We start from the raw sequence: 27,178 nt of genomic DNA on the forward strand, positions 1-27,178 counted from the left end.
AAACTGTAATACCTCTAATAACACTCTTTACAAAGGAGTTGAGCAGTCTCCTAGATCAAATGAGGATTTATTGGTTATAAGAGTGTTCCCACAAGAAAAATTAGGAGTAAATGAGCATTAAAACCAAACAACACAAAGACAGTATGGGAATCAGTTTCATGGCTGTAACTACAAACAACATATATGTAGTGGTCATGTCACCATTGATGATTTCAATCTTATCCATTCAGATAAAAAAAAAACTCACAAGAAGCAACGACTTATCAATCACATTCCTTTTCAGGATTTCCTACATCAAGCGATCAACCCACATCCACCAAACCAAAAGGAACTTCTTGCAATCCCTATAAGCATTAATCAAAAGATTATGCATGAAGCTCAGTACACAAGTCACCACGCCAGTGTCACTCCTAAGGGGATCTGCCACATCTGCCTTTGCTAAAGAGAGACAATCATCATCTTTTGTTCTTATAAACCTTAAGTTCAGCAGATTGTGAAAGATAATCCCTGTATAGTCAACTGTACAATCACTCATGTGGATATTTCTTCAGCTCTACTACTGGTGATGCCATTGAGCTATCTGACTGCAAAAGAGTACCTTGTGCTTCCATGTAAGGCCTAATGAATGTCCTCCGCCACCAGACCTCAAAGGCTCTCTGAAGATTTGGGCAGTTATCACCAGCCTTCAAAAAACTGCCCAACCAAGAAAGCAAAATACTCTGCTGCTCCTCTAGAGGCAGGGTGAGGATTGTCCTACCAATTCCTTCCTCTACAACCTTTCTATCAAAGGACCTGCACCCATGTTGTAACCAGCTGTAGTCATTAATCAATGGCTCTAACCAGGTTTGTAATAGCAATTGACGGGTGTCCTTTGAAGGCAGGAGCTCGCCTCTTCCAATGCCAACAAATAGCCTTGCTGTGATGCAGCTAACATGATAGCGAGACACAATAGGCAGCTTTGAATGCAGGGTAGCCAACTCTTGCTGGCCAGCCCACAATAGAGCAACTTCATCTGCTGCCTGCCTATCAGCTAAAATCTCAACCAACCAGGAAAGGTTATCAGCCTCTAGAGCTATTTGCTTCACTACAGGTTCTTTTCTGTCCATAGGTTTATCAGCAAACCCTGGTTCAGCAGCCTGTCTAAACCAAGACAAAAGCGAATTCAAGCAGCTTTTACATGAGCTGTAAAGTGTTTCATTGCAGATGTCAGCTGAACCTGCATAACTTGGGAGGCTGTTATTCTCCCTAAGGAGCTTCAGCACTATTGATTTCATTTCCCGTCGGCCTCGCTCCTCATTGCTTTTGAGAACAAGGTCAATTATTTGTGAAAGTGTGTCTTTAGGGGATCTGGAGATGTCAGAAGAAACTCGTTTCAATACAGGGGTGACTCCAACACCCTCACCCTGGAGTCGTAGAACTGACGAAACCACCTTTTCTTCTTCTTCCCCAACCCAAGGGACTGCTTCCAAGTATTCTAAACATGACTGCATGCAGGAGTTGAAACCAAGTAGTTCTGCGACCTTCATATAAAAGCTCCATCAGGTGAGGTTCTCATGTAACTATAGATATTTTATAGACTTTTGCACATATCTTAATCCCAAAATCTAATGTGAAATCCAATGACTGGACAAGTATACAAGAAAAGAAATAATTAACCAGTACAAGGAAGAAACACTTATTACACAAGAAGTTTCAATCAGCTTACAATAAATCCACTCGGGAAAAACAGTCCAAATTGGTAATTGATTAAAACAGAACAATGGCCAGAGATAACAATCAGGATTAGTTATGTTAGAGAGAGAGAGAGAGAAGAAGAAGTAAGAATTTATAACAAGTTTCCCTGCGTTCTTATTCTTCATAATGCTTTCTTAGCCCATAAAAAAAAAATCTTAATAGTACAAAGCAAACGGATTGCTACAAATTTGGATTTTTTTGCTTTTTTTTTTCTTTCTATGATGAGATATATATGGCCATACAAAATAAGTATATTCATAAAAAGAGCATACAATGACACGTCTAAATGATTGAAGGGCAACACATGGAAGTGCACCTTCATGCATTTAGAAGGTGGAAGCATTAATGAGGAGAGGTTAATTACTGCTATTTAGTAATGTGCCAAATAGTTGTTAGTACACATATCATGCAATGAGCCAATATCACATGGAAAAGGAGTATAATGGTGTACTGATTAGGTTACTTTATGTCAGAATGTAAGCACAGTGTGCTCCAGTAGACAATGAATGAAGCAATATCAATGCCAGAGCCACAAAAATGATGGGCTTGAACATAAGTCATCCGTAGCCCTACTAACTCCTTTTAGGGAGAAATAAATGAATATTTATGCTCTCCAAGACCTTGCTTTTAATGTCCTGGAACCTTTCGAGATTTCTATACAATAATTTTAAAAATATAGTGAAAAGAAAAGGTTTATGAGGATAATTTTAGCAAAGAATGTTTTGAACAAGAAGACTATCATGAAATTGGTTATGTTTATAGATCAATTTATGTATCATATTGCAATATATAGGGGTAGTTACATTATTACCTAAACCTTTCTATATGAATTGCAATACAAAATACTGCAAATAAATAATAATGAATGGAAAAACTATTCACAATTTGAGAACTGCTTGCAACAAAAACTAATAAATATACTTTTGCATGATATATTCATGTTGAACAACCTGAAATTAGAAAAAGATCCAAATAGAACAAAACTAAGGTCGCAAAATAGAAACATTTTGAACCAGTGGATATATGGCCCTAGACGAGCCCAACTGTGAAAGACATATAAACAAGCAGTAAGCCAAGTCTTGTGCAACATATGCTAAACATCTTGCAATTTGTCAGAGATCCCAAAGGTTTTCGCACACAGGCCAAAATGAAGACTGGCTACAGAAGAGGTTTTCGCACACTAAAACAAACAGTTTAAATCATTTTTTCTTCTAAAAATAGTTTATGGTCTGATTTCTCCAATAAGCACACATGCATCATGCATAAACTACAATTTCAACACAATAGACAATATTAATAGTACTTTTAATAACATAAAATTGGATAAATGCCATTTTCTATACATATTATGCCAGAATAATCAAAATTATGAGATTGCTAATTAACCCTGTCATCCATATCTAGTGCCTCATCCACCTGGACCACGAGTATCATGTTTCAGGTAAAGATACCACCAAAAATGCAGTTGCTCCCAACAACTCAATATTCATGATAGTATATAAGATCTCCCAGAAAAATTTGACTGAGCACTAAATGTTTTTTTATATACTCAAGTTTCCACCCTAGATAACCTTGGAAGTTTATAGTAGCTATCGTCATTTATTGCTCCTAAGACACCATAAACAGCGGTCAAACATTTAGTATGTGCTAGTAGGAAAATCATAGCTTGAGGTCCTACATAAACATCTGCATACATGAGGACCACATGGGGATAATTTTCTATATTATTGAGTTAAACATTTGTTTCAAACAGGAGGGATTTGCTTGTCCATTACAAGGCTAACCATCCTTATATCCAGAAAGGCGGGAATGACAAATTACATATACAAACAACAATAGAACAATCAAGACAGTAAACCCTTAATGGTTTATTTAGATGGAACTATTTGAACAGAAAGATTCGGATTTCAGTTTTTAGTTTGTATGGCTTGAATAAGGTATGAAAAGTACAAGTTTTTTCTATTTATGAACTTCCTGGATGGATTTAGCCTTTCTTTGATATTGATTTGAAATGATTAGTCATAAGATGTTATTTTAAATTCATAACACAACGTGTTTTCAATAGAGCAGAACCCTCAGAGCTCAAATTTATCATGTGTTGTTAAAACTCATATCAAGCAATTTATAGTAGCAATTGCTCTTCAACTCGATGACACAGACAGAGAGGGGACTCTATCATACCAGCTAACTCATACGATGAGAAGTAGGTCCCTTGTTTTTGGTAGGAATACAAATTCCTTGATTATAAATCCTAAAATCTAAATGCAACCTAAGATTATTGCTTTACACTGGAACAAACTTTTACCAACAAGATAACTTATAGATCAAATCAATCAATGCGGGTGAAAAGGAGAAATCCATTTCATGGGCATGCAAATTACTTACCTTGAGAATGCGGAGTACACGCGAAACACTTTGCTTGATCAGCCTTTGCTTAATTTCTTTGCAATACATTAGTCCCACAGTTTCAACATATATCTCAACATCCTCACAATCGTCGATTTCCAGAAAGGACAAACCAGACTGTTCAGAAAGCTTATCAGCAATATAGCGGCTATTCTCCACTAGAATATTCTTGTGAACGCTCAACTTCACACAAAATCCCTGCTTTCCGAGTAAAATCACCTTCATATCACTGGTTCCAGGCTCACCAAACTCAATTGCCACTTTCCTCGGCAAATTTTCAATTTTGGGTCTCGGTGCTCTCTCAGCAGCCACAGGCACACTAAAGCCGGGTGTATCAGAGCCAAAAGTTCGTTGATCATCAGAAATAATTCCAGGCCTTGATGGAGTTAGAGTTGGTTTTCTTTCAGTCACTGGGGTCTGTTTCTTCTGGACATTGATCTTGGGTGGCGATGAGGAGGGTTTTGGTTTGTTTAGAGGGTTTTGAGCTTTGAGGGTCTTTTGAAACACAACAGGAGAAGGACAACACCAAAAACCTTCTGGGGTCACGGCAATTGGAACATTTCTGATCTTGGTTTGGCCTTGTTCTACCCTTGTAAGTCTAATTTCAGCCATATTTAACAAGAATTTACAGGAATATTCACTCAAGATGTGGCATTTACAACGAAAACATCACTGTGGACCCCTAAAGGATTACTACAATTACTCAACCTTTCCAGAAGGAAATAAAAATTCCAAGAATGGGGGCCTGCTGCTTTGAAAACAAAACTCTTCTTCTCAAACACAGCTTTGGTACCCTATTACACAAAAATAGGAAAACCGGAAAGCTGGGCTTTTAAGGTGAGCCTAGGAACCTCAAACTCACATAGTACTTCCTCCACCGAAGGAGCTGCCTTTCCTACAAAACAATATGAAAGAATGAGTAAAGTTTTGTACGAAAACCACCGCTGATAAAATTCAAAATAAACTAAATCGTAGTTTCTCTAAAACAGAAAGAAAAAATTGCAATCTAAAGGTAGCAAAATAGCAGAACGGTAAGGACACACAGTACCAAAGAGAGCAAAAATTACTTTTAAAAAACTTGTCTTTGCAGAGAAGCAATTTACTATCAAAGCAAACCACATAAAGTATTCACAAAGCACTATCACGGGGCAACTACAGATCCACTCCCAGAACAGACACAGAAACAAGCACAAAATGAGTCTTTTCTATACTCAACAGAAGGAATCTTAAAACCCCAAAATAGCGAAAAAAAAAAAAAAAAAAATCAGAAACTCACCAAGGAAGTGATAATCTGTGAGCTCACTGAAAACCCACCTCTTTATCTCATATACTTTTTAAGCCCACAAGTGCGTAAAATGATTGAAAGGTAGCTCCTTGTGTCAAGCATCAAGGGAACCACTAAACAGAGATATTCAGGGTGGAATAATAATTAGTCCAGTAGTGGCTCTTTAATTTGTAAAGTTTAAAGAATTACCGAAATCATCCCAGAAAAACTAGAAAGTGAAAAACGAATTTAAAGAGGTGATGGCTCATGGGTTGTGTTTCCTACTTTTGCAGTTGCTGTCTACCTTTGCTTTTGATGATTGCAATGTGTGTGGGTCTCAGAATGTGCATGCCTCTGCCTCTGCAAATTACACTTTATCTTTTTTCCTTGGGGTATTTTTATAATACAATCTTCTGTGTTTTTTAGTGGGCTTTGCTGGATTCCCTATAGCTAAAAGAGACCATCGCTGTCATGTAGAATGATGTTCAAATATGAAGTCATTCAATCACTGAAATGCCCTTATGGTATTGCCAAATTGGCCTTAAGAAGTTAGACTATGGAGGGTGGGCAGTTGGGCATTATAGGAAAAATGATGAATGAGCGTTACTTGAGAGTCTAGATCAAGATACGGCAGATGAGACTACTAGATGGTACAAACCACCAGGATAGGATCTATTTATTTATGTATTTTTGGGGGTTTTATGTTTTTATGTTTTTATTTTTTTAAAAGTGTTCTAATGTGATGGAAATATGAAAATTATTTTTATGTTTAAATTATTTGTTGATTTTTTTGTTTAAAAAATATATAACAAACAGAATCTGTAGTCCTCCAACCCCTTTTTCTTTGGGCACTCCTTATTATACAACCTAATAAGAGGCTAAGGCTAAGGCTAAGAACATAGTCCAATCTGATTTGTTGGATAATTTATTTTGGAGCTCTATAATTTGACTACTAATTGTCAATTATTGCTGTTTAGAGTTTAGATCCAAACCTCTAGAGTCTAGACATAATTTGACTACTAATGAAGTGATATCTTCACTCCTCAGCTACCTCAAGATGTCGAGAGTGAGCTGGGAATCATGCTGGAAAGAAAAAAAAAAAAAAAAAAAAGAGAAAAGCAGAGTCTCACAGCATGGCCAAATTGATGAATTGTTCCTTAAATAAAGAGTATATTTCATATATTCTAACAATTTTATGTGAGACCATGTTTCTATTCGAGCAATCTTAACATATGTGTAAAACTCAAACAGCCCAAACTCTTATATGAACAAGTGAAATCTGAACAAATTCTTGCATGAATTGCCCCGTTACACGAGATCGAGATCTCATCTATACACAAGAGCCAAAGTGGGTTAACCAACTATGAACTACCCTTTACACCAATAGCACTAGAATATCCGATGCATCTTTTATAAAATTGTAGAGGGAGGACCATTCAAATTTTGCTCCACAGGAACGCCAGACATGTTTCTTCTTTGTTCCTCGAGAAGTTGCTGTTTGCTTTAGAAAAAGAATGGACAACATCACCATCCAATGGCACAATTTCACATGAGAGTGTGAGTGAGTATACCAAATAGTATCTAATCTTGAGATGTTTTAAAAACCTTTTGACTTGGTCCTTTTTATTTCTTTGAGGTTGTTTTGTGCATTATTAAAGGGCATGGACCATGTCAACCATGACCTCTAGACTTTAGTGCAATAATAGAGCTTGCAAATGATGAAAGAGTGGATAAAGCAAGACCATGTTTTCATCATGAATGATACCAAAAAGAAAACCGACATCGATGCTCCTCATGTGGTAGGTCATGGACACATGCTTGCTATTAGATATTAAGAGTTATTGGCAAGAAAAAATAGATAAAAATGTGGTTTTTTGGATTTTTTTTTTTTTATTTATTATTGCATAATGTTACAAATAAAGGCTATTTTCTATCTCTTCATATTTTTTCAAATTTAATGTTGGGTCTTACAGATCTAATGGTAAATTTTTTTTATTTTATTTTTTTTTAAAGATGTGATAGCATTTCTCAATATTATATATCACACATTTTTTCTACTTTACTGATGTGCCGCTGTAAATTATCCCATTTTTTCTAACGGTCAAGCATGTGCTAGTTTAACGTAATAATCAAGTCATGTTTGATATGACCGGATTAAGAATTTTTAGAATTTCTATGATATTTTACTAATCATGTTTCTTCAATCAACCGTTATTTTCAAATTAAATTATAGAGATTTTACCACATCAACATTGTCACTTCATTATTTATCATTTTCTATAATAAATAATAATGTGATGAACAGTGATAAAGATGGTAATAATAAAGTGATAAAAATTGTCATCTTTTTATTTGAAAATAATAGTTGAGATTTCAAAATATATATATACTTAATGGAATAATCTTTAAATTCTAAAAATGCTTACCCCATAAGCCATAGCCCTAACAAAATCAATGAAGAAGATCTTGCAGGCGCTTTATTTATTTTTTATTATTTGTTTTAACATGATTAATTGGCTCACTTTGGGTCTTAGAGAAACAGTTTCCTATTGCAGTCATCATTGTTGGGCTAGCATTTTGGACATCGCTACAAATTTTTTTCAAAAAAAAAAAACTAAAAAGAAAGAAGTTTCTGGTGATACGGCTTACGTGGGCCTACAAGTCATGGGCCAATCCACTTTTCTGAAGGGCCCAATTTGGGCCATGATTACCTTGAGCAGGCATGCAGGAGCCCAACCTGGCCCAACCCATGAACAACCTTAATCCTCATATCTCCTTCACCATGATAGAAATTACTGTGATGTGATAAATGGAAAAAAGAAAGTATGATTTATATATTTTCTGTGCAAATCATCAAAACAATATCATATTTCATATTTTATCCAAGAAGAATTTTAAATCCTGAAATTAAACTAAGCGATTAATTATTTTTCTTTAGGAAAGTGTTTAGAGACAATTCACATGACACTTTTTACATCGGTCACTAATTAGTGTAACACCCACTTACTACACCAAGTCACCAACCACTTGGCATTTACCACAAATTAACGTGACTTAACATCAATTTATAAAAAAAAATTTAATTAAAACTGTAATATCCTTATCCGCAATAGAGTGGACATCTATCTTCCCATATCTGCATTTCACATGCATTAGTGGTTGAGGAACTATACATGACAACAACATAAAACTAATTACCTGCTTTTTGGTAACCAACCAAATGCAATGTGGCATAATATATTGAGCAAAGCCGCCAAAGTTGTTTTCCATGCCTGTGATTGATGTGATTTCACCCAAACTCTACTGCCCATGTGAGAATGGTCCGTGCTCTGCTCCTTAATCAAAATTTATGTGGCTTCAGTTGATGTCGTTTTCTTTTACATAATTAAGGTAGTTTTGACATTATCAAACTGTTTATGTCGTGAGAAGCACTAATTATGAAAAATCAGAGAGTTTATTGGTGGATTTTTTTATTTTAAAAAAAAAAAAAAAAAAAACACAGAATAATAATATTGAAGTTGAAGGATTAAAAAGGGATAAAATGAACTTCTAGATAACGTTGCCTATAAGATGCCATCTTGGTCCTTGAATCATCACAAAATGGCAAAGCCCACAAAGCTATACAGCTTATGCTCTGTGCTAATGGCTTTCCTCTTCGCTTTTTCGGCGTCTGTTCAGTTGGATGATCCCGGTACTTCAATCTGTGTTCTATTTTCTTTTTTGTCAATGACGACTGGCTCTCAATGTCTTTTCTCTTATTCTCCTTGTCGGTTGGTGTAAATTGGTATTTTTGGTTTCCTCTCTATGCATGCGCGTGTGTGGTTAATATGGTGAACTGGGTCGTCTCCTGCAGAAGCAGAACCCAAATCAGGAATATCGCTAGGATGTTATTGCTGCTTGGAATACTTTTGTTCATCAAGGTCGTCATAGAAGATTTTGTGAATGGAACAGCTGGGTTCTGGTCGCTGGATTTGAGTAAGAGAGTGGTTAGAGAGAAAACTGGAAGTGGGTTGGTTGTCATTTCCTTGATTTTGCAGTTGGAAGCATCATTAGTCCCACAAGCCCCCATGCGAAAAAGGAAGGAATTTGCAAAACTTGTTGGATATGGTGAGACTAATTTCTTACTCTCTTTTTTTTTTTTTTTTTTTTTGGAAATTTACCTGAATTTCAAAATTTGAACAAGATTATTTCAGTTGTTTTGTTAACGTGTTATGATTGGTAAAATCTGATCACAGGGATGGCAATCTTGGTGGGCTTCAGCTACGGACTCCCCTTTGTCTTCTTTGTTGTCCAAAAAGGAGAACCGAAGTTCTGATCAATTTTGCTTCATAAATAAAAGTCAAAGTGTAACCTGACTAAGAAAAAAGAAGAAGTGTAACCTACAGTTGCCTTTCATGTAAACCATGGAGTGCGACAAAAATAATACTGTCCTCTTCTATATGAGTAAGTTGGCCATCCTAACTTTTACCGAAATAAGCAATAATATTGTCTTAATATTAAAGTTGAATAATAAAATTTACAATATTACTCTTCATTTTACGCTAAATAGATATTATTCATTACAAATGAAATGAAGAGAATTTTATTCCGTCGTAAATGCTCTAAACTACTTTGCTGTGTTCCGTTGGCTGTTGTTGCTGTTGCTTTTGTTTTGTTGATGTGGTTTGGTTTAGGTAGTTGCAGCGTTGTTTAGATGATTGCTGCTGTAGTCTCTTTTGCTGTTTTCAGCTTTTTTATGCTGATTGGGTTGTATTAGTTTTGATTGTTAATGAAGGAAGCTCGTTATATATATATAACTACATGGGTGCTGCATTTTGGGTTTTCTTTTGTTTTCCATTTTATTCCTTTTTAAGTATCCACAGTATCTCTCTGTCACTAGATGCTCTCAAATGTTGTTAAATATGCAATAAGAGTTGAAGCAAATGAACAAGGAGTAAGAATAATGGTGATTGGAGACTCCTTAAATCTTGAAACGGAAATAGTAATACCATGAATGATAGAAGAAAAAAAAAAAAAAAAAAATTTGTTACAAGTTAGATTTAAAACACTAGCCATTTACGCATTCCTATCAAAGTGAACTTTAAACATTGAGAACACCATTTACAATTTGCTAATAAGCAAGAACAGCAGCTCTGGAAAATAAAAACAATTTGCCAAATTTATAAATTAAAAAAAAAAAAAAAAAAAATGACGAAAAAGGGGGGTTTCGTCCTCGTTTCTTCAAAGAAACATGTAATCTACCTGAGGCAGAAGTATAAACAAAAAAAGTGTAAGCGTATGTTATAATTAATCTACAAAAGGGAAAAGTTGTACGCTATATATATATATAGCAAATGCAGGATGAGGAGTTAGATAAAACCTCAATAAACATTGTTGTCAACTGATTTGATGTTCCCCCATCTCAGCTTCTCCCATTCTCCACCAATAAAATTTTAAGCACCCGATTGTCCAGAAAGGAGAGGCAGAGAGTGCTGGGGTTGATCAAATATTTAATAAAGGCGGCCCTGGCAGTTGGAAGCTCCACAGTGGCACGGATGTCCTTCTCCAGGCAGTAGTTGATACCGATAGTTGAATGTCAGTTCTTCACCCGAAGCTATCTGCTCATAAAATATTAAATACATATATATATATATATATTAAAAAGGACAGTCTCCACTGCAAGCATACTATTTGGGTAAATACAAGTTGTATATAAATTCTCATTGAGCGCCATCATCCAAGGGAAAGCATATAGCAGACTTATTATGTCCATCCAAATCAGGAAGGATGAATTTGCACTGCATCTTGGCCAATGAGCAGGCCAAGAGTCAGGACAAGACCAACTAAAGGCCTCCAGAAAATAACTTCTTCCATAAGAACAGGAGCAATTAATCATCTTGAAAGCCATATTGGAGAACATATTTGCCCAGGTCATCCCAAGTTTCAGCATATGGACAAACATTATATGAAAAACAGGGAGAAAAGTGCTTACATCTCGACTGGCATAAAGACCAAAGTGTGCACACTGACTATCCATGCTTTCTACAAGAACTTGGTAATTCACAAGATTTGGCGAGCAGCTACGAGCAACAGCAACAGATATCATTAGTAAAGTGAAAGGTGAACATGCCTAGAGTAGCTGAATGCAAAATAGGAACAGGAGGAAAAAAAAAAGCCTTTCTTTTTGTAATTGATAATTATCCAGTCAATAAAGCATCAACTCGCTAGTCAGCGCACAAAAACCTTTCCACTGTTTACCTCTGCCTCAAGCCATAACTTCCTCAAGGGTCTGATTGGTGTGTGGAATTGGAAGTAAGGCTTCAAATTGCAATTTCAACTCTAATTCTTTTGTAATTGGAACCGAGTTGAAATTGCAATTCTACAATTTAAACATCACAGAATAATTGAGTACAAAAGTGGAAATAATTACTATATAGGGAAAAGTGGTTGACAGTTAAAGAGAAGGCTTAGGAAAGTACCTTGAACAGTGATGATAGCGTGTAGAATAGAAAAAGGCATTAATCAATAAAAATGGTAAATATTAAGATTGACAATCAAAAAATATTCTGCTTCATTAATTGGAAGCAAAACTCATTTGCTATTCAGAAAATTGCATGTTCTCTGGAAGTGCACATATTATAGCGAAATAGTAATTGGTAGGGTTTGATAACCCTTTTTAAGAGATGTTTTTTGTGTTTTGGTTGAAAAAGTATTTTGATGTGACATAAAGGTAAAAAGAGTTTGGAGTTTTTTGTGAGGAAAGTTGATTCTAATGTTTTGACTTTTTTGGGTAGAAAGGAAAAAGGAAAAATGAAAGAGTTAGCAAACAGGCCCAATATTTACTAACCATAGCAAACAATAACAAGTTGAAACTTGTGGATCAGCAATTAAAGCTTAAGGAGCTTTAGACTTGGGACATATCAATTCAAAACAGTGAATCTGCATCATTATTTTCAACAAGATGCCAAGAACTCAAAAAACAGTACTTCAAAACAATATGCTGAGCTCTACAAGCGGCTTGTAAGTGCATGAGAGAGAGAGCGTCAAAGGGGATGGTGCTGCATAGTGATTGTGGCAGTGCAGGTATGCGACAGTGTCAAAGATGCAATGCTGACAATGGTGATGGTGCAGTGGCGATGGTAAATGGTCTCTATACGTCCAAACCCATCTTCGGAAACTATTTTTCCAGTCCTCTTCATGTTTATTTAAGAAACTATTGTACAACATGATTGTAGAAACACCAATATTTAACAGAAACTTTTTATGCAATTACCAAAATACAATGATTATACCTTAAGGTATAATCATTGGTGATGAATAGTTTTTTTTGATAGGTAATACATTGATATTACCTATAAAAAAAAACAATTGCATCACCAATGATTATACCTTAAACTGTTGCATCACTACCATTATAACAGCTATTGGTGGTGGTGCACGTATTAGACACAAGTGCATAACTTAATATAAATTGTGTTAGTTTCAAGTATGACCATCATATTGCTCAGGTGGGTGCATAATACTAGAGAAACAACTACGAGACTGTTCAAAATTTATCATTCTACATATAAGTATCAATGGAAAAATAGCTCAAGATTATAGCCTTTTGATTCAAGACCTTTGCCTGGAAACTTCAAGGAAAACAAGTTTGAGTTTAAAGCAACATTGTAGCCCACAAATTGCTCGTTTAGAGGGAAGCATATGTGGCCAAGTTAAATCCAAAGCCTTATGAAATAGGTATAAAATTGCAAACCAAAAAACAAAAAAAAAAAACTCAAGAACTCTTCTCACCTGTGATTGATGAACCGTGAAACATTTCCATAATGTGTCGCGTCAATCACATATGGGACCTGTCCTTCCATCAGTCTGCTCATATCATTCATATGAGCATCAATGGCATACAGATAACTGCAACCTTCTTTCCTATACCTGACAATACAAGGGTCCGTTTAATATATATAACATAAAGTAAACAAAAACAGCACCTATCAGAAGAAATGTGAAACCTGTGGCGCCTCTTGTTTGCTTCCTGCTCATCTAAGACCTCCCCAACGTACTCACATACAAACATGCCACGCAGGATTGTTTCAGCTGCCCTGAGTGCCCATCCCTGCGAATCAACATGGAGAGTGTTAATATAGACTCTTGAAAACAGTACAACAATGAAAATACTACCTTTTTCTCTGTTTTGAAGACTTCCAACTTCACTCTTACTCCATTCTGCAATATCCTATTTGGACAGGTTCTACTGCAACTGCACATATGATTGCACTCATAAACAAGGTAACCTTCCTGCAGGGTTTCATGAGAAAAGTGAAATTTAGCAGACTTACCAAAAAGGGGGGAAAGGGTGGGGATGGGTGGGGGGGGGGGGGGGCGTTCGGGTGTACAGCAAGTAAGCCAGAGTAACAGCCCTGGGATGCTTGTCACAAATGAGAACTCATAATGCAAGCTACCAATGTTGGTAACCTAGTGATCACCTTTGGCAAATGATCTAGGCTATATACCATTCTAGCAAAAGTTGTGGATAGTAAAACTTTCTAAGCCAACCCAAGATTTACTGATTACAAGCATCAAATCAAGTTAATGCTTTCTATGTCGTTCTCACTTACACAATCAAAAGAATGGAAAAGATTTATTGCATGCCAAGCAATAGCGAAGGCAGAAATAACAGCAGTCAACATCTAAAACAACAACAAGCAATAACCAGCAACAATGATGAAAGAAAATACTAGGGCTATGTTTGACAAGGTATTCTCCAAGTATTTTCTGTTTTCAGTTTGAAAAACACACTTTTCTCAAATACATTAACGAACAAATTAAAACACAAAACACTTTGTGCTTAACTTTTGCAAGGGTAGCAGCTAACTATAGTGGCCTTGTGGCCACCCTCAGTGGAGAGGGGTGGCCATGCGGCCACCTTTGTCATTGTTAGAGGTGGCTGCGTAGCCATCTCTCTCCTCCACTGTTTGTGTTTTTCCAAAATAAACAGGTGTACTCCATAAAAAACATTTTCTCAAATGTGGACCCCACCATAAAACACTTCTCACCTTTATGTCACAGCAAAATACTTTTTCAGACCAAAAACAAAATACACTTTCCCAAATACACTAACCAACATAGCCTAGGCTTCTTGCAGCTAGGGAACATGCTAACACCATGTGTGATCATTGAAAAAAGTATGATCTAAAAGAAGGGAGGGGGGGTTGTTTAGATGATAAAGGAGGTTGAAGGTCGATAAAATTACATTACCTCCAAAACAATCCGGCCTTTGTCATCATATGGAAACCTACCACGCATGGGTTTCCCGTAAATATCTTTTGCCTCATCATAGTCATTATCGAAAAGATACACATGATCACACATTTCAGGATAGCATGTTGAATATGGGCAGGCACACCCCAATTGTAAGCTCTGCGCAGAGAAGGAAACAAGGAAAAAAACTCACATACCAAACAAGGTTATAGAAATATGCACACCCTGCATTTTGAGCACTAATTAGTGTGTGCTTTCGTGTGTCAGACAGAAAGAAGGATAGAAGGAAGGGCAAGAGGAAAACGAGTATAGGGAACTTTCATGTGAATGCATAAGACGCGATGACAATCAGGTCATTCAACATGTATCTCCAAGGTAGGAGAATCGACTACGCATCTTCAGTCTAATTCACAAGTCATTTGACAATAACATGCATATAAAACGAGGAAACCACAATATATATTAACATAATCTAGCACCCAAATTACATAGCATTAAACAAAGGATATCATGTTCCAGATAAAGCTACCTCTGTATCACGACCAACAGATTGATCAAGCAACGGCTTCGTAACATAGGTAAAGCTCTCCCAAACATTTTGGCCATCAGAGTTATCTGCAAGGATGTGAATAGAATCCAAGAAACCCTCATCTGCAACGCAGGCCACGGGAACTAGTTCCTGCCCAAAGCTAATATCATCACACAAGACAACTGCCTTTTGCATGGAATTCTGTCCCAAATGACGAGAATCAATGATACAGTGGCATTCATCCACTTCCCACTCATTGTTTTCAGGATCCGATGGATGTGCCGATCTGTACCCCACAGACCCATGTGGAAAAGGCAACAGTGGAGATAGCAAGTATGGGTCCTTGAATGCCTTGCAACCTTTAGGACATATAAACCCCTCTTGGTGCCAGTCAACTTGAATGCTATGCTCACTGCAGAGCTTGGCTGCCTTCAGATACAAATGTTCTGGCAAGACGCCATACTTCCCCTCCAGGGACGCCACGAGACTGACCTTGCAGCAGGCAGAATGAGCAGTAGATAAAATGTCAAGGTTGTTGGGCTGAGGTTTTGTCTTCTGAATCTCAGAAAACAAAATCTTTGCAACTGCAGAGCAGTGAGATTCTGTCAATCTACCCAGACTAGCTGCCTCAGTTACATGAGGCTGTATACTTACTGCGACAGTGCTAAGTGACTTTGACGCCTGGATGCGTCTCTTCATACTAGCAGTGGCCCTGTTCCTGATCCTATATGATGCTGCTGCCAGACCTTTTTTATTTCTAGGACGGCTGAGTCTTCCAGATTTTAATCTATAAGCATAATAACGTATTCCTCTCTTTGAAGGGCGAGAGCTTACTAAACTTGGCCCCATATGAGCAGCTTGATGGTGGCGGCCAAGATCAGGTAGTAAATCAAACTTCAACCCACAAAACCTGCAAATAAACTTTCTGAAACCACCTAAATTCTCAGAGTTGTTCTCCACAGGAGCTGTATTGCAGAGCTCAAGTTTCTGAGGAGAACCCTCACCAGCAGACAGATTGTGCTGTTGACCAGCTTTTGACAGCCTGAAATCAACAGGATGAACTGAATGCACATGTAACCATAACTCATCAGTGTTCCCAAAATGGCTGCCACAAGGAATACACTGAAGAAGCATGCATTGTTCAACAAATTGCACATGGTGTCTCTCTTGCACATGGGTTTCCAGGACTTTCTTATTAGTAAAAGAATCAAGGCAGATGGCACAGGCATATCCTCTGAACAGCCATTGTGCTTCCTTTTTATGAATGTCCATCCAGTGGCCACCAAGTGCCTCATCATCAATAAACTCCTCTGAACAAATTTTGCACCTAATAGTATTTTCGTCATCATGACTACCATCAACTGCCATTGGTAACAACGCTGGTTCTTCCATGACAGAGGAGGAAACTTGTGCAACTTCATCAGCACTGAAGCCCCAAATCCTTCTGAGTCTCTCTTTCTCAGTGCAAACCAACTTTGTAAAGAATTCACCAACACTAAAATCTTTAGAGGCTTCAGATATGGCCCACTGAAATTGAACCTCCTTAGGCACTGGGTTCCTCAGGGATAAAATACTTTTAAAGAGCTTGTAGAAAAGCTCACATGCTTGATGTAATCGCAACCTTTGCTCCTGTGAGCCACAAGTCCTCAAAAGATCTATGAATACTTCTTTTGAAATAATTCTATTCTTACCATTCCTTGCACGTTTAAGCCAACTTGGAAGGTGTTTTTCACAGTACAACGAATGGCGCTTTGGACTTTCCAGACACGGATTGAGATTATCATGCAGGTAGTAGCATACACAGTGCAGCTCCTCCATGTCATTACAATCCTTGCCAGGATGCTCAGGCTTTTCAGTTAAGATGTTCCCTCCATGAAAGGCATCAACGGAAACTGAGACTGGATCCACGTGGAGGGGACTTTCAACTTCTCCCATATATACTATTTCTTTGCATTCTGTGGTTTCTGAACTGGGAAGGTTCTCCTCATGCTTTCTCTTAAGTGTCTCAGGAAAATTTGATGTCCCTTTTGTTTCATTTTGAGGTCTGTGTTTCTTACAGAATAAGGAGCCATATAAAGACCGATGCTTACATCTAGTACCAAGAACAGTGGTACCTTCACACATCGGTGTACCAACAGAGAGAGTTCGTTCTGGTCTAGCAGAGCTGCCTATAAAACGAGAAGACAAATGCACACAACAGTAAACATCACCATCGTTTGCCCACCTCACACATTGCCTTCCCTTAGCTTCAATAAACGCAATGCATTGTCGATTCTTACTCCCAGGCTCTAAGGAATTTGTCGCACCCACTTCATTCACAGGTGTCAATTCCAGATCTTTGGTTTGAAGTGACTCTGAATTTCCTGGTTCAACTACAATGTCGTCCCATTTATCAGCCACGCAAGTAGGTGTATCTGTACGAGCAGCTACCTCCTTTATATCATCCTCTTTACAGGGTTCCAATGCTGATGTAGCAGCATTAACAGTGTCATGACCATTAAAATATGCAGAGTCAATCTCGAGAGTTATTGCCTGACCAGATCCAATTGTTTCCACCTGGGAAGCATGTGCCTCTGCACGACGAACTTCAAGCTTTGGCCTCTTCCTACTAACTTGAAGACTTGTGGTCAAGAGATCATCACTGGTCTGCTGTTGCACGTCTCCACCACTGGATATTGGATGAGACGTCGAAAACCATTTCATGACTTCATGCTTCCAGGTTTTCCACTCAGAACCCAATGTGGGCTGTACTGGAGAATCCCAGAGAGAGTTGACTGCATTCCACAAAATAGAATCAAACAATTCCTGAAGAACAGAAAGGACAAAAGCATCAGCCAAAATTCTGAGGAAATGATCCAATTTTAAATTATCTCAAGACCATATGGGTCCATTTATGTGTGAGAAGTAAACTGGTTATGGTATCTTCATTCAATATCTACTAGGCAGGGGGAGGAAAGAAGCAATAATTGGTCCCATATAAATAGTGAACTTCATCAACTAGCCACAATCTTCAAAGAACAAAATTCTTTGATAGGGTCACACCCTGAAGAATGGTGAACCAGCTCTCTCAATTCAAAAGGAAAACAATAACCAAGCAAAGATTTCAATTTTTTGTCTTCCTCTGAAACACGTGATAGGGTACAAGACTGAAACATAAAGATGAAGTTGGAAAGGTAAGGATGATGAGGAGGACCTTGAACAATCTAAGATGTTATAATATGATCATATAAGCAAAGTATATTACACACCTCCTTCAGCATTTCAATGGATTCAGCACTCTGCACATTCTGACATCTTTGTGCCCAAGAGTGAAAAGAATGATGTAGCCAGTCTGAGTTTATGTAACGCTGAAGTATCATCTGTTCAGGAAATAAGCAGCATTCTTCATTGTCAACCTCTATATATCAAGAACAGGATAAAAAAGGTTGCATTTAATCATAAGCAAATAACATGACTTGAGCACATGATAGCCCCTACCCATGTAAATCCTTCACTCCATGCAAAAAACATAATAGAGTATCACTCAAAGTCCAATTGTGTATCAGAGATGCTAACATCAATAATCAACCTAATCAGATCATGATGCACGACTTCTCCTAGGACAAAAGGCATAGTTGAAGAAAATGCTCAGGGAAGTGGCTGTTGCAAAATAGGGCAGGAAAAAAAAAGGGAGAAGAAGAAGAAAAAGAAAAACAGATACCGTAGCGCTAAAGATGAATAAGGTAATATTCAAATAACTACATTAAGGTGAAAAGTGCACATTTCACTCCAAATACTGGCTTACAACATATTATCTGCTGTGTAAATCAAGGAAAAAAAAAAAAGCATAATAAGCTGTAAGAGGCAAAGATGCGTGACTTTGAAATAAACACTGAGAGGCATAGCCACCAAAGGCAATGTCATGCTTCGCTCTAAAATTTCTAACAGCAGCACACAGGTCATAACTGGAACACCAGCCATAACATCAACAAAAACCATGACAGATTCATTTCAGTGGCAGTTCCAGGGACATGGCCAGAACTCAGCAACAACATCAAGGCAAGTACGACAACATCGCACAATGAGTAGATCTCACTGCATCCTTAAAATTTGTCTCCACCACTCACCCCAACCAGCATTTGAACTTGCACGAGTACTCAAGAGCCAGATAGATAATTTTTCTAGATGCATATGAGAATCTAGAGCAGTGAAAGATAGAGGCACAGGAATTTTTTTTTTTGATAAATAGAGGCACATGAAAATTTTAACAAGCATTAATTTCTAAGAAGTGCAATATGAAATGTGAGTTGCAAATAAGAGAACTATAAATCATAATTTGAAACATAACAACTGAAGAATCACAAAACTCTCTGAGATTTCATATACTCACACTAAATGAAATAAATAGTCATACTTAGTATATTTCAGATACACACACATTATGCCTTATCGTTCTACTTACCAATGAGATAGAATTTAAGACCAAAAAAAAAAAGTGGAGCACGGAAATTCCAGACATTTTAAATTAATAGGAAGAAGATTATACAAGCTCTTTACATATATTTGAGGTTTTAAAAAGAGCTCATGTAGATTTCAACTTGATATTAGCATTTTTTTTGTTTGGTGAGGAAATTTTTTGGCATGTCATGTCACACTTATCTATTCGCATATTTGGTTTCATAATGGAGGGGTCCCTTTATTTTATTAATACTCATATTATCCCAAAATACATGTCTTCATTGTAAATTGTATGATTATTAGAGGTGGGCACAACTTTAAATGAGAATCTTGTTTACTTTTTCAAATTGATAAGGGTAATTTATAGGGAAAAAAAAAGTAAACACTTCCACTTCAGGAATGTGGACACTTATTTTGGAAGACTCCTAAAAAATAACTTAAGACACTTACTTTTGGGAAGAAGAGAGTGTTGGATTTTGATTTCAAGAAAAAATTCTACTCACTATTTATCTATTTTACATGTATTTATATGGGCAGAATTAATCTGGATGACATGGCATTGATTGGTGGATCCCATTTGTTATCACCAAAGTGATCTCTTCTCAGCATTACTTTACAAGTTATATCTCACTCACTAAAGCAAAGGTAATGCCATAACTCATATTAGGGTTAAAGAAATGGACAGACTTTAATCCTACTTCCTAGACTATCAACAGGCACAGAATTTACCTTCTGCAGCTTCAGAAGCATTCTTCCAAGTTCAGAATAACCATTACACCGTGAAGCCTCCATAGCAAACTCCTTCCAAATCATCACATCACGAGCAGTCTCTATCAAAGCCTACACAAGTTTGAGTAAATCTCCTATAAGAATGACCATGCAAGAAACTGAAGTCTAAGAGCAGAAGAAAAGCAAAAGTTTCTATCAAAGAAATGAAGAAAATAAAATATGAGCACCAAATTACATACCTCAGCATGAAATTGGTCAACAATATTCAGCATGCCAACTGCTAGCTTTTGCATTATAAACCGGCGTGCAATGGTTAAATCTTTAACCATTTTTAATCCTACTTTATGTGTCTTATATGCAATAGGCTGTGGAAACTCATTGATTGAACGAACAAGTAGCATATCTGCCCAAGAATAATTCCTTGTATGTGGAAAAAAAACCACTATATATTTCTTCCTATCATGTGTCGGTTTTGCTTTCAAAGTAGACAACGGCCAGTCAGCCCTCGAACATCTGATTCCTGCCTGCCACTTCCCTCTCCACTATACTTGGAAAAATATTTAAGTGTTGAAATGAGACAATATTAGAAAGTGTTATCAAGTTATTATGGCACATAAGAAAACTAGAAAACAGAGAACATAGAACAAAATTTTAGAAAATAACGAGGACCTGGAACCTCAATGTGCCAAAATTTCAGGCATATCCCCAATAGATGATTGGTGGGGGGGAAGAAAAGATAGTGCATTATGAGCACAGAGCTGCTCACATAGGAGTGGACTGGCAGTGTCTAGCCATGAGACTACATGTTCAAATTGTTTTAGAAAAATCGAATGAAACTACCAAGAGAGCAGAACAGTGAACACTAAAAATTGCAACAGCCTGAGTTGGCTTAGTCCTTGTTATTTTTATGTTGAGAAAGGGAAACATGGGAGTGGGCGCCACATAGAAGGCGTTAATTTATCATAACTATTCCAATTCCCCATAATTTTTCAACACACTCAGTTGTATAAAGTGAGCCTCAAGAAAGAAAAAGACAAGCATACAGTAGGCAAACCTTCTAGAACCAGTAGGTTCATGTCTGCAAAATATGATTTGGAACAAATACCAGTATTCACAAAACAGATTTTTTATGGAAAATTTTGAAAGCAAAAGAAATTAGCAGTTACCTTGACCCACAGGGCCACTGATTCATCCCCTTCGAGCCATGTGGGCTCTGAAAGAGAAGACTCCTCCTCCCTGTTGTTTGGCAATTCACCTTCAATGGTATCCACGAATATATGAGAGTTCTCTGAGACCATGCAAGGCTCTGTGCAATAATTCTGTGTATTTACATCATCATCTTCAAAATCATGGGAACCACAATAAGAAGCTCCACTGCCGTGGCCTTCTGAAGTAGGCAATTCATCAACTGTCCCTTGAACTTCACCTTGTTTTTCTATTTGAGGCCCTTCCACTTTTAGTAATAAGTCATCCAGTCTACCATCTGCCAATTGATCTTGTTTTCCACGTTCAAGGACATTGGATTCACCATCATAAGTAAAAGCCGTTCCTGAACTCGGTTGAGAGCAATCAGCTTCTCCAACATATTGAACACCAGAACAAGGAAGAACTTCCATGATTTTAGACTGAAATTTATAATGCCATATGATGCTTATGATGTCACTGGCTATTCCCCAACTCTCACCTCTCTGGTCAAACAAAGCTCAACCCCATGAAAGAGTCAGACAAATGTGATCTAAAGTATACCAACGAATATATAAGTGAAGGACAAAGCTAAACCAAAATTCAGAGCATACCTCCTAACTGAAAGGGGGGTGGGGGGGGGGGGGGGGGGGGGGTGTTAAAAAGATAAGAAGAATAAGAATCACTGTGAGAGGTATGTATATGTGTAATGTGACATCTACAAATCTATCACAAAGATAAAACTTCTTAGAAATCAGTACTGAAAAACCAAAGTGGCCTAACTTGGACTCACAATATATGCAATAATCCACGGTGCAGTTGGAGATCACTTATGTCAAAGTAGCCGAGACATAATATGTATATGATCAACCAAACATGCTAAAACATATGCTTCCACAGATTAAGAGGTGAGACTTTTTTTTTTTGGGGGGGGGGGGGAGGGGGTGGGGTGGGGTGTAAAGAGGAAAGCAAATGGAGGATACAAACTAGATGTGCGCCATGTTTCAAGCCCAAAGCACATCTTAGAGATCTCCTCCCCATTCCCCCTAATTTGTTTAAGCAACCTTCCATCTAATTCTTCACTCGTGACATATATTCAAAGTCTACTGGAAAATCACAGCACAAAGTCAAAGTGTCATTTATTCAACAAAGGACACTACGTGATTCTCTTTAATTATCAAAAAACAATTAATGATTATTTATAAGACAAATAATTGAATTAGACAAAAACTATTGGAAATGGCTGTTGTATAAAAATGCTTGAATTAACTTTGAGACTTTGGGGAGATTTTGGTTAGGGAGAGGGTGGGGGTTGGGGAGGTGCCATGCCCCACTAGGGATGCCTAGGAATTAAAAGGCTTGTTGCATATGCTAAATGCAATCGTCTCTCCCACGAACATTCTCTCTGCCCTCCAACATTGCTGAAGACCTGATAAAGTTGAATTGAAAAAACAAGATAGTGCATTTTTGAAATTCCAACCTAAAGTTGAGCTCAAATGCCATTCCCGTGACAGAAAGTGACAGAAAATTTGCAGCACAGAAGAAAAGAAACCATGTGACTAACTAACAATTTCAAGAAATAAACCAGTTGCTTCCCAGTATTTTGGTACTTGTACCAAGATTTTCATAACCTTTGACACGATGAAGCATCATGCCTAAAGTGACAGCGTTCTTGATTATGCTCTATGCATTAAGTTTAAATGTACATTTCAATAAAGTACTTTCAATTAAGACATCATGATCAATTTCTTTTGCCGAAATGATACATAACTTATACAACGGTTGCCAAGCACTACTCACAAGGTCAATTCATAAACTGTTATACACTCTTCTGCCTAAAGAAAATTTATGAGACTGGATTAAATCAAGAAGTCAAGTGGTTTATGAATATGTGCTTTGGGCTGGAAACATGGCGCACCATATTACCGCATACAAAGCCAAAATTAGTTAAACTGCCACATGCACCATAAAAATAAAACAATTTTCACAGCAATAAAATTAAGAATATTTATCAATACCATTATTGTAAAGAACAATCTTGCCAAGTCCATTCTTAATTTTATTCTTCCCCCGTCATTCTCAAGTTTCTTAGCAAACCTCGTTACTTCAAAACTACAGCCACAATATTTATAAATTAATTACCAAATTCCAAATTATTTCTAGTTTAGAATGATTCTAATTCCCAAGTCAGTAAACAAGTTTGGGCATTCCAGAGTCTAAGTAAAAGTAAGTCGACATGTGAACCCAAAAACTTAAGAGCATGTTTGGGATTGTGTCTGAGAAATATAGCTTTTAAGTCAAAAAGAGCTTTTAGACAAAAGTTTCATTTTTAAGTTTTTGCCAAAAATGTGTTTTTGCCATTTTTAGAGTTAAAAAGTCAAATAAGTACTTTTGAAAAATTTTACTAAACAGGCCAGCTTTTTGTTCGGCATAGCTTTTTAGGTACTAAAAATATTTTTTTAAGCTTTTTAACGCAATCCCAAACAGGCTTTAAGATTGCAAGCTAAAGATTATTTTTCTTCACATATAACCTCCACCGCCATTGAAACAAACCAAACCAACCAAACCAAAGAGAAGAATGAATTACATGTATATAATTATTCATTAAATCAAAATCCATAAAAATTAAATGCTTAGTAATTGTGCCAAAATTATTATGGTTGTTAATCTAGCAACCAAAGAAATATTATCTATCAATCACATTTTCATTGGCTTCTCTGCAAATCCAATGGTCCTAATTTGAAGGGAGGAGGGGGGGAAGTGACAGAAAAAGAACAAATTAGGAAACTATTACAGTCATTTTACTCAAGGAACATAAAGGCACTCCACAATCTCACTGAATCACCCAAACAAAGAAGAAAAATATCCATTAGCTCTAAATATGAAATTTATTAATTTTTTAAATATACATATTCTAACACATGCAATTAGAATTATACATCCTGAAAAATACTTGCCCATATATTTTTATACCAGGAAGCTCGATGCTAATTTTTAACATTCATGACTAATTTCTGGAAAACCTTACCCTCTACACTAGAATTCATTTTCTCTGTGTGTGTGTGTGTGTTTTTTTTTTTTTTGAAACTAAAAACAGAGGATTGGTTTAGCCAAAAGCAATCAATTTAATTACTGATAAATGACAACCTAATTGATTAAACATTATGGAGGTCCTCCTCGTGGCAGAAACCCAAATAGCCAACATGCGCATCAAAATCCATCTGACAATGAAATCAACAGGCAAAAAAACGACGTGTATATGCGACTAACAGTGCGAATTCTTCAAAAAGATCACAACCCCACATAACAGATTCTTTTACACTAGCCCGCGTCGCTCCATAAAAATCATAAACCCACCAGGAACAACATCAGCCGGTGAATTGTTTCAGCTAAAATCCCTAATTAACTATTACCCATCAACAAAAAAACGCTTTAAAACCCTACAATTACCATCCTTTATCTAGATCGTCAACATGCACAACATGAAAAGGTCCGTCCAAATCAACAAGATCAACCCACAATCACAATAAGTCATGTAGCAAATATAACACAATCAATGTCCCAAAAATCCCAAATTGGAATGTGGGATCGCAGAGGGGTTGGTGCCCCTTTCCCCTATAGTTTGTCTTTTGTTTGCTATTGATGAATAATTTTCGGGGTCTGAGCTAGCTAGGTCACAAAAAAACATTGACTGTGAGATGTAACATATGCAATACTCACACACACATACATACAAACATGACATGCCCTAAGCGAAACTATAACACAGATGCTGAGAAAAATTGGAGAGGTGGGAAGTGGGTAATGTTACCTTTAATAGTGTAAGGTTGGGTTGTGGGTTGGTTTTGCACGGAGGCCACAGGCAATGTGGGGGTTGGGGGGGGGGGGGGTTGAAATTTTTGTGTGCCCTTTTTATTTTCTGCTATATGCCCTTGTCTGTCAATCCTCTCACACATACACACAATATCCCATAGTCATAGGTGTGCTTTTCCTGTCCCGTGTCACCAAAATGAAAAATACCCAAATAAAAGTTGGTGCGGGATATTTAGAGAACAAAGACGTGTGGGGTGGGTACAAAGAAGTGGTCTGGGTCTAATCCGGCACACAGAGAAGACCTAATTATAGATAGGAGAGATGGGTTGGGTTAATGAGGAAGAGGGAACCCACGCTCGGGGATTGCGAAGCGCGCTTCTATAGGCTGTTTCCGTAACGTGGCGTGATGGGTCTAAAAATGTGGGAGTTTTTTGAGCTTCTTTTCTTTCTTTTTTTGTGCTACGAGTATGGTTTTTAGGGCCACTGGTTTAGATTACGCATCGAGATGCGAATTGGGATTTCGGACTCACTGTAGATGTCCACCGAAAGGAGGGATCAGAGCCTTTGATAAATAAAAATTAAAAATTAAAAAAAAAAAAAAAAGTTCCCCAGCACAAGGTACGGCACCGCTGTTTGTTGACAGTTGAGGACCCATTCTAATTATAATTCTCCATGTTTATTTATTGCATATATTTTATAATAATATAAATATAATTAATTTTTAAAACACGTCATATCAAGCAATATAAATGTTTTTAATTTAAAAATAAAAATAAAAATAAGAAAAAATTACAATTTACCTCTCTAAAGTTGACAACATTTTTCAATTCGAACATCAAAATTTCAAATTTTGTAATCCACTCCTCACAAAGTTTCAATTTTTTTCAATTCGACCAATATCATCCAAAAATTCTCATATTGCCCATAATATATTTTTTTTTATGAAAACGAAAACAAATTTGGGGGTGCAAAAATGACCAGATGACCCCAAATTTTTTTTTAATTTTTTTTAATAAAAATTAGGGGCAATATAGGAAGTTTTGAATAAAATTAGTCAAATTGCAAAAATTTGAAACTTTAGGGGGTGGATTGCAAAAATTGAAACTTTGGTGTTCGAATTAAAAAACGCTGTCAACTTTAAAGGAGAAAACTGTAATTTTCCCTAAAAATAAATATTTTGAGAATTTTAACATGATTTAATGAAAAATTATAATATGGGTGGGTTGACATTATAAAGTTTTCAATGACAACGACCCGACATTACAACTTTTTAAAGGTTGAAAGTACGATTGCAAAAATGATAAAATTTTAAAAGGCGAGTAAAGCTTTTTCTAAATTATATGGTCTCTATATACTCGTTATGATTCCTAATTATCGATGTGATTAGAAATTGAAAAACCCATCTCACCTAGAAAATGTACAAAAATATTAGTTTTCTTATAATTTATAAATCTACTAAACGCATGAATGTTAGATTGAATAGTAAATAGTATTCAATTGACGAAAAATTTGAACATGTAAATTTAAAGATTGATTTCTTCAACTCAATCTATTAAACAAGCGTATGATTCTCATATGTTAATCCTATTGAAAAAGCATATGATAATCACATACTCTTAAAACATATATCAACTTTTAATCTATACTCCATTTGTGTATAATTGATACATGATTACATGGTCATGGGCCAAAATTACTTAAATTCGGTATTGCTTCTATGCTGCCCTAATAAAATTTGTATTCCGTCCCCAAGGTGGCCAAGTGGCTATTATGTCTTTTAATTTGCTTTCAGTGAAGTTAGGTATGGTGGCAATTCGTGTTCATGTGTTGCATTTGGGTCATGTTGAAAT

At 36.7% G+C, this 27,178-nt stretch overlaps 3 protein-coding genes across 8 annotated transcripts; 1 reads left to right on the plus strand and 2 right to left on the minus strand.

Annotated features, from left to right (window-relative positions):
* Positions 1-90: 90 nt before the first annotated feature.
* LOC132186390 (BTB/POZ domain protein) lies at positions 91-5,725 on the minus strand. 4 transcript variants are annotated; one of them, XM_059600346.2, is made up of 3 exons: positions 5,709-5,725; positions 4,120-5,035; positions 91-1,520 (listed from the first exon to the last, which is right to left on the minus strand). In XM_059600346.2, exons 2-3 carry the CDS (start codon positions 4,750-4,752, stop codon positions 528-530), a joined length of 1,626 nt encoding a protein of 541 aa, XP_059456329.1. In that variant the 5' UTR covers positions 4,753-5,035; positions 5,709-5,725; the 3' UTR covers positions 91-527. The 4 variants fall into 4 exon arrangements, with proteins under 4 accessions (XP_059456329.1, XP_088373959.1, XP_059456327.1 ...); XM_088517833.1 differs by lacking the exon at positions 5,709-5,725 and adding an exon at positions 5,455-5,652; XM_059600344.2 differs by lacking the exon at positions 5,709-5,725 and adding an exon at positions 5,417-5,652.
* A 3,279-nt stretch (positions 5,726-9,004) lies between these two features.
* LOC132186478 (transmembrane family 220 helix protein) lies at positions 9,005-9,838 on the plus strand. The gene is made up of 3 exons (XM_059600456.2): positions 9,005-9,095; positions 9,185-9,511; positions 9,640-9,838. Exons 1-3 carry the CDS (start codon positions 9,005-9,007, stop codon positions 9,717-9,719), a joined length of 498 nt encoding a protein of 165 aa, XP_059456439.2. The 3' UTR covers positions 9,720-9,838.
* A 500-nt stretch (positions 9,839-10,338) lies between these two features.
* On the minus strand, positions 10,339-25,745 carry SUVR5 (histone-lysine N-methyltransferase SUVR5). 3 transcript variants are annotated; one of them, XM_088517313.1, is made up of 13 exons: positions 25,327-25,736; positions 21,500-21,882; positions 20,573-20,875; positions 20,334-20,444; positions 18,416-18,526; positions 15,168-17,972; positions 14,636-14,797; positions 13,559-13,675; positions 13,390-13,493; positions 13,175-13,312; positions 11,376-11,463; positions 10,764-11,001; positions 10,339-10,645 (listed from the first exon to the last, which is right to left on the minus strand). In XM_088517313.1, the coding sequence occupies exons 1-12, from the start codon at positions 25,469-25,471 to the stop codon at positions 10,894-10,896; spliced, it is 4,575 nt and encodes a 1,524-aa protein (XP_088373439.1). In that variant the 5' UTR covers positions 25,472-25,736; the 3' UTR covers positions 10,339-10,645; positions 10,764-10,893. The 3 variants fall into 3 exon arrangements, with proteins under 3 accessions (XP_088373439.1, XP_059455848.2, XP_088373440.1); XM_059599865.2 differs by having other exon boundaries at positions 21,500-22,021; positions 25,327-25,391; XM_088517314.1 differs by lacking the exons at positions 10,339-10,645; positions 10,764-11,001; positions 11,376-11,463; positions 13,175-13,312; positions 13,390-13,493 and having other exon boundaries at positions 13,558-13,637; positions 25,327-25,745.
* Between the last annotated feature and the right edge of the window lie 1,433 nt (positions 25,746-27,178).

Source organism: Corylus avellana, chromosome 6 (genome assembly GCF_965113065.1).
Source record: "Corylus avellana chromosome 6, dhCorAvel1.hap1.2, whole genome shotgun sequence".
Lineage (NCBI taxonomy): Eukaryota > Viridiplantae > Streptophyta > Magnoliopsida > Fagales > Betulaceae > Corylus > Corylus avellana.